This window comes from Fulmarus glacialis, unplaced genomic scaffold (genome assembly GCF_000690835.1).
Source record: "Fulmarus glacialis isolate BGI_N327 unplaced genomic scaffold, ASM69083v1 scaffold24895, whole genome shotgun sequence".
Lineage (NCBI taxonomy): Eukaryota > Metazoa > Chordata > Aves > Procellariiformes > Procellariidae > Fulmarus > Fulmarus glacialis.
In genome coordinates, this window is record NW_009213986.1 from 1 (window position 1) to 8,391 (window position 8,391).

An 8,391-nucleotide genomic window follows, 5' to 3' on the forward strand; every position below is an offset into this window, starting at 1 on the left:
CGTGTAGCTGTGCAGCACCTGGTGAGGTGAAACCCGCCAGGGAAAACTCGTACGAGTCTCCTGTGAGCTTGTCTGCCAGTCAGGTAGCGTCACCGAGAGGTTCGTGGCGGCTCTTCGTTTTCTTTAAACACAACTGAGCTGAGGGTAAGAAGAGAAATGTTTACAGGATCACAGCTTCTGCCGCGGACGTTGGCACGCGTGCTGACTGCCTGGGAGGTTTTGCAGGCTGAGCTTTTGGTAGGGATGCTTTAATGTATCACCATGGTACTTGAACTCCTCAGCTACAGGAAGTTTTTTTTTTTTTGGGGGGAACCCGTCTGAACAACGGCTGTGTTAAGAACGGAGCCCGAGTAGTGTACGAGAGACCTGATGGTAAATTGCAAGAGTTGGGGTTCACATTCACAAATTCATTCTTTTTCACATCAGCGTTCCCTGGTGGGATGTGCACAGCTAGTAGCTCTGTTGACCTGTGCTTTTCCACCTCTCTCTTCTGTTACATAAATTGTAGAGACAATCTTTAGTAGCCGACCTCAATGCTGAATTGTGGACCATCACGGTGTAGTGAATTCGGAGGTACCACGCATGGGCTTTCTTAGACATAGTGTCTCTTTCTACCTGGAAGTCTTGTCTGGATAGAACTTGGCCACTTTCCTGAGACTTCTACCAACACAGAATTTTGATCTAAACTTCATGGAGATAAACTTAAATAGTTTTGCTTAATGTTACTGCTTAACATCCCAAGCTATTTGCAGAATAGTTTTAGTGAATTTAATACAACTGAATCCCTAAGTTTAGTGGCACGACTAAGATTAGGCAGGTAGAATTTCTCCCTTGCAGGCCTTGATAACAACAGCTTTTAAAGAACTTTAGGTTAAAATTGTTGATATGTGGTTTTTTGGCTTCAAAAGGGATTATTTTATAGGTAACTGACTTTATAGGTGGTATATGTATTTGTAGGGGGGGATTTTTTTTTTCCTGGTTCTTTTGGGTATTAGCAACCTCCAAAAAGATGAACATGCCATTTCTCAACTACTTATTTCTCAAAAACAAGCTATGAAGTAACCAGATGTGAATCAGAACATTTTTATTATTCTGTGCAAACTTGTATGCAAGCATTCTTTTTCCTTACTGAAGCTGAGGCAAGATTCAGATTTCTTAAAAAGCATGTGCAAGATGCTTTTGTCAGCATATAAAGGAGAAGTGCAACTTTAACGTTGTTTTGGTGCTTATTTATGCGAAGACTGCGTTCTAAGGAAGAAAATGTGTAAGTGATATAGGTGCATGATCTAAACCTTTCTGCAAAGGTATTGGTGAGGAAATGATTCAAAGATCCTAAAGCTGACTCTAATATTGCAAGCATTTATACATGTTAATGATGTTGTTGCACTAGTTACCCCTAAATCGGAAAGTCAGTTTGGTAGTGCTTAGATCCTCTTCTATTTCTGCAGCTCTGAGCCTGTGTGGGGACAAGGATGGAGCACGAAATGCAAAACTCAAATGAGTTATATTGTGCCTTGAACTTCTTGAAAATGTGTACTCTGCCCTCAGAAAGGAAAACAACTAAAGTCAGTTGAGAAGAACTGGTACTGGAAGATTTGATGTATTTTATGGGAATAAATTCAAATAGAGATTTCCAGATCTTGCTGTTTTATTTAAAGGGCCATTTATGATTTTTACAAGTTGATGGTAAACCTTATACTGAACCAGAATTTAGTTCCACTCTTGGCTCTAAACAAGCAAAATTGTTGATAATGTGTTAGGAATGAATAGAAACGTTTTGTTCGTGGTTGGGTACAGAGAACAAATACGAGATTTCCTCACTTCCAGTACTGCGTGTACGTTCTGAGCAACGCTAACCAAAACACGTGTAGACACATAAGCTGTGCCACCTCCTGCGCTGTGATTCTCTTTCAAATAAAGTTTATGTCCTGAAGGCAATCTTTGTATGTTTTTCTGCACGTTATATACAGCTTCTCTCGCTCTCCTTTTTTTGATGATGCTTTGCTCTGTGAGTTGTCCCACTGACATCAGTAGGAGCAGTGAAAGACTTGAGTTATTATTCAGTATCAGTATTTTGTGTCCTCCACACGCAAGCCTTCAGACTGTGCTATGGGACCCTTTGTGCCCCAAGCACTGGAAATCCCTGGGCGGGGGGGGCACGGGCATGGTCGCTGCTACAGTTTGGATCAAAGCCCTTGTTTATTTAGTCTGAACAGACAAGAGTATAGAGGGGACCAAGGCTTCAGCGTGCAAATTCCCTGTGAACAAGCAGCTTGTAAGTCTCGGGGGTTTGTCATCTGAATCTCTCAGCTCTTGGATCTGCAGTTCATCCTGCAGCAGCAGAAATAGCCACTGAAAGCTGGAGGGAAAGGGGTTAAAGAGCCTTCCCTTTCACCTTACGCAAATATGCAAGAAATACTTGGACAAGAACAGTAAGTCAGGAGTGCTGTGGGAAGAGGGACAGCTGTTTGTTTTTTTTCCTCCCCCAACGTAGAAGCTATTTAAATATTTACATAATCTCTTGCTAAAAGGCTTTCTTTCCTATACTTTTCTGATTTATTATTAAGTTATGAATGGGGGAGAGATTTGTAATTGCTAATTCTTCCACTTTGTTGAAAAAGTGTATTGACTGTTTTATTTACTCAGAGAAATATGGTAGTAGTGTTTTCTAACAGATTTAAATGGTTTCACTGAAGCTTGTGCTTTGCTGTTTAATATTATTGCTGCTTCTTTTCATGTACTTTATATCTTAATAGGCTATCTGAACACACAGTAAAAATAGGAAATTTCAGACAATACAACCTTGAAGAGAAAGCAGTGGAAGACTAATATTATATGTAGATAATTTCAGAAGATTAATAATACAGTTAATAAAATAAAGCACTTGTAAATGCAGGAATTATATATTCAGTGTTTTATAAACAGTTCTGAATGGCCACCAGGTCCTTCATTGATTAACACACACCTGTTCTGTGCAGACTCTCCTACTAGGTCACTGCATCTAAAATTCTATAACTATTCAAGGCATCTATTTGTGTTAGTTTAAAGAATCGGCAATATTTAATGACATGAAACATCTTGGATTACAAAGCTCTTGCAGGGATGGGAAAAGTAAAAGTAGAGCTCCTTAGGCTCCAGAGGAAAGAATTCAGCAAGTGGTTAGTATTACACCTAGGAAGTAATCTTTTTAAATCAACAGATCATAGGAGACACTACAGTTAAACATATCCATAGTCTTTGTTGGACTGAGGCCTTGATCATTAATCATAGTTCAAAATTAAAGGTGTTTCACTTCAATATAAAATGAATTTTCCAAGGAATGTGTTTTGCACACAATACAGACATTCAAGACACAGTTTGAAAGTAATTTAGCATAAGAAAGAGTTTCTGTTTAGTTTGATAGTAAGTATTTCAGGTTGTCTTTTCATAGTCTCAATTTTGTCAGACATGCAAGTGATGTACAGGAGCTGTTTGTTTTTGAAGAGTACTAGGCATGTACCCTGGGTAGCCTTCACAGAGCCAAGATTCACCCCTTTCTGTTGAAGCGACTGACAGAACTCTGAGAGGCTTTGGCAAGGTCAGTACTTCATTCTCAAAAGTTTGCAGCCCTGTAATTGTTATTTTGGAAGTAATCCTTACTCTTTTCTATAATTACCCGTATAATCCCCTTGAAAAAGACTGTGGCAAAAGCTGCAATTAAAAATTAAGCAGAAAATATATTTTAGTATATGTAGGCTCAGGTGCAGGGAAGCCTTTAAGTATGTGCCTGATTTTAAGTGGCTATACACGTGGTGGCGTGATCTAAATCTCAAATACAACTAGATTTCAGTTAGTATCCAGAACTCTCTTCAGTCTGGACGAGACCCACAGTTTAATACTGAAGTGACTTTGGCAACTACAAATCCCAGGGAGCATTGCCGTTAGCAGGTCTGTGCAACCGGATTGGCATCCTGCAGGGACCAATGGCAGGCAGAGAATTCAAGAAAATTCATGTGTGTCAGCTGCCAGTATTAAAAAGCACTGGAGAGAGCTGTAGACCTGAGTGGAAATTGCCTGTTTCCCTGCGCTACTTTTAAACCCTTGTGTGAGCTTTGAATTGATATTATATTTTACACCCTCTGTGCCTCGGCTTGAAAAGCCCGTTGGACTAGTCCAGATGGATGCAATTCTGAACTGCAGACCGGATGACTTGGAAGATTACTACAACTTGCTAGGATGCGACGAACTATCTACGGTAAGAGCCTTCCCCACCTCCCCTCCAGGTTAATAACATTTTGATGTGCTTGTCTGTCTACAGGGGGGATTTGAAGTTGTTTATCTCTACAGGCAGGACTATTTGAAATGCATTGTGAACCTTCTTTCTTGCCACTTTTATCTTTTAGTATCTCCCTTCGTAAAGCTCAATTTTCTGACCTGTATACCAATGTTAAGATGCTAGAATAAGGCTTATATTAAAAGTGTCTTATAAAACAGGATTGTATTACAGATACAGCTGAAATAATGGTTTATTCATTAGTTTAGTTCAACGTGATATGGTTGTGAATCATGAGCCAACTGCATAAATTTGACAACATCCAAATAATATTTTGGAATATATTTTCGGTTTTAAAAGGTGAAAAAAGCTATTTATATGCAACTAATACAATGAATGTTCATAGCTGTAGGTCACTGGTAATGCTATTGAGTTTCTCAGGTTTTATACATATTTTTTAAAAACTGTATTCATTGGTTGGGAGGAAAAAAAAAATCGCTTTTTCATTCATCATATTAATGAGTTTTAAATGCTAATTTTAATGACATTCAAGTTTTATTAATTTGTTTTGGTAGCAGATACATACTTTATAATGACATCTAGCTAAGCAATTGTTGAACTATTTTTAGCTAAAACAAGTGCTCTTCTTCCTAAAGGTGTCCATATAACATTTTTTGGATAGTCTGAGTTAGTGGTATGCTAATATTTTTTTAATCTAGTTGTTATATTAACTGGAATTGTGTTTCAATTTTGGAAAAGGGGTTTTGATTACTCTGCTGTAATGAAGGATGTGTTCAGTGTGGATAAAAGCTGTATTTTGCTCATTAAATTCAGTCAGATGCTCTCATCTGTCCTAGTGGTCAAATGCTGGGAAAATATCTCTGTCTTTTCTGTCACTGAAAGCATACTAGTAAGCATCTTCGATCTGTTAGAAGGCGATTTAAAGCTTTTCCTGAGATAACTCCTAAAAAGTCATCCCAGCAGAGGGCGGTGTTAAAGTTTCTATGTAGGCTTGTTTCGCAGATGCTATTTCTCATTTTCTACCTCACACTAATTCCTTAAGGGCTTAGCAATTAATGAATAGTTCAAGTACATATGATAATGATTTTTCGAATTGCTTAAAAATGAAAATAAAAAGACGGAATACATGCTAATGGGTCCTGAAAAATAATCTATCAAGTATTATTTGTTAAGAGAAGCAGCAGATGTTATTAGATTATTTTTGACATGGGAGTAGGAACTGAGATCACAAGTTGACTGAGTACCATGATTGCCTTCCCTCAGGATGGTGCACACTACTTCTAACATTTAACAGAATTTTGAAGCATTACTGGTGTTTTGCAATCACATTACTTTGTATATGCGGTCAAGTATTTGTAGCGGCACAGGCTTCTTTAGGCACATACAGTACATTCCCAGCTGCAGTGCTTTCATCTAAGCTGCTGAATATTCTGGTCTTGATCTGACCTGGTTAAATTTAAGCACAAATAGTCTAAATTTCTACAGATTTTCCCTGTATTCAAGTAAAGACCGATGTTCATTCTTGGTTTCTTGTAGAATTGAGCTCATGGCCACCTAGTTCATCTTCAGACTTGAGACGAAGAGGGGAGATTTAATCTACATCCTTCTTCCAAGAACAGTGTTATTCATATATAGTGGGTATTGGATACCTTTATTGGTAAAACATCTCACTGACAATTTCATATAAATATTTTGTATAAACTTCCTACAAACTTTTCCTTCTACTGATTTTTTTTTTTAAACTGAAGACTTCCACGCTACCCCTCTGCTACTGTACATATTTTAACTTTAAAGTTCCCCTTTATACAACTATGTTTTAGAGATGGTAGCTAGCTATATAGTAACCAGTTTCCACAAGTTCTCTGTACAATGTATATATTTTTAAGTGTCTTACTGACTGGAAATACCACCTTATATCTGTCCCTCTGGAAGAAGTTACTGAGCAGACCGAAAAATGTAGAATTTTTAAAGTATCACTGTAGACCATGTTTTTCCCAGCATATGACAACAAAATTTGGTGAGCTGGTTGAGTGAACTGTAATTTTATTCTAAAGAAAGAATGTTATGAGCCTTAATTTTGAAATAAATAATTTAAATTGTATATGGATATCAGGGTTTGAAGGATGAGGAATTTATATAAACAGCCTTTCTAGCATGGGAAAGAATAGTAGCTAATTGATATCTTAGGGCAAATTGTTGTGAAAGCTTTAGCTGTACTGAAATGATATAAAGCAGTTTTGGCTTCTGAATTATAATAAGAAGCAAGATACCTTGACAAATCTGAAAATTTGAAAATCTAAGCTGATGCCCACTCCAGTGGTTTCCTGTATTTTGTTAATTTTTAATATGTCTTTGTTTTTCCAGTGGTTGTAATACTTTATGGTACTATAAACTGTGTGGGAACTTGTAATTAACTAATAAACTAATCCATGCCAATATTCTAATATTGATTACAAATTTATTCTATTCCAAGCCAACTTTTTTGCACAAAAAGTTAACTTGACAGGAAGATTGTGAACTGCTAGTTATCTAGCTTTGGGTATCCAAGATGGAAAAGTCATGTGGTACTGGCTAAATTTCCTATGAAAAGGATACGGAGAAATCCACCCAATCCCACAAATTGATCTTCAACAATACAGAAGGTCTTTGCTTCCTGCAATGAGGCTTTGTTAAAAGTCAGAGTTGATTAAACAAAGTGAAGAGCAACTGAACTGATGCATTTTGCCTACGTGGTCAAATGGGAGGAAAGGGTTTCACACACATGATCTTTACATATTTTTCTTAAAGCCAACTTGCCATATTGCATGACTGAGCTTCACAAAAACAAGAATAAGGATGAGTGCATGGAAAATGAAATTAAATAAGCAGTGTCACTGACAGATGGTTGTTGTTACCTATTTTGCTTGTACTAAAGCTTGTAAAAATGAATAGGAAAAAATCTTTCAGCATTCTTTGTTGTTCCTCCCAACCCCTTTCAAAAAGCAAATTTGAAAATCTTTCCTGTGTGTATGTATTTACTCACTTTAAGTCTTGACATTCTGTTTAGGTTGAACAAATTCTTGCAGAATTTAAGATTAAAGCCCTTGAATGTCATCCTGACAAACATCCTGGAAATCCCAAAGCAGGTATGTATTCTTCCCTGTTTAAAAACAATCTGTTTTCTTCTTATATTAACACAACTAAAATATTAAATTCAGCCTTAAAACTTTATTAAATATTCTTTTCCCCTGATATATTTTAATTTTCATGTGTATTGAGCATATTGTCTTTAAATAGCAAGCTTTAATATTCTTTTCTAACATTTGCACGCTCCTAGGTGATAGAGCAGGAAGACACTTTAGGGATTTAAATTTTTTTTCCTAGGACTTTCAATTTTTTTTCTTTCTATGGTAGAACATCTTTTAATCCAGAAATTATTTACGGAGTATCCCTTTCTAGACCTAAGAAGTTGGCCTGCTTCCATGCTCGGTGGCATTCAAGTGCCATACTTGCGTCAACTAGTTAATTTGCTTCCACGAACAAGCCCATCAGGAACACATTAAATGTACTTTAGTTTCTTTTAATGTAATTTAATGACTGGAAATAAAGAGAAGCCAGCACCACATGAGTAGCCATCTGTTTGCAGAACAGCAGCTAACATTTGTGTTCATGAAAGTGTGCAGTTCATCATACTTGTGATGGCTAAGCAGCACCTGAGTTATTTGAAGACAATCTTACCCATTCATAACCACAAGATAGCTCTAATCAGTGCTCACCGATGTCTGAATAGTTTATATTCTTATAATAAAGATTGTTCTGATAATAATTATGGTCCCTACCAAAAATTTGTTGTAGAATAATTAAATATGCTTCTCATTTTGATTCATGCACAAAACTTTTCTTTTGGATTCTTCCTATTAGTTTAACTATGAACTGAACAACATAAGCATAAACTGAACACCATAGCCTACCTACCTGTCTGAGTTTGACCTCATCCACACCGTCCCCTGAGATAGCAGAGCTGGGAGCAGAGCAGATGTTAAATGAGACTCTCACTCCACTGCCTCGAGCAGAGCTCTCAGCAGGGCTTGGCTTTCCTTATTGATGTGCCATCCTAGCCTAGAATCAGAGAGTTAACG

General features: G+C 37.2%; 1 protein-coding gene across 1 annotated transcript; it reads left to right on the top strand.

Annotated features, from left to right (window-relative positions):
• Window positions 1-4,156: 4,156 nt before the first annotated feature.
• On the top strand, window positions 4,157-7,398 carry LOC104077244 (dnaJ homolog subfamily C member 12-like; the record flags this gene model as incomplete). Its single annotated transcript, XM_009578401.1, has 2 exons — window positions 4,157-4,234; window positions 7,320-7,398. Coding segments are annotated over exons 1-2 (157 nt in total), but the record flags the coding sequence as incomplete, so codon positions are not given.
• Between the last annotated feature and the right edge of the window lie 993 nt (window positions 7,399-8,391).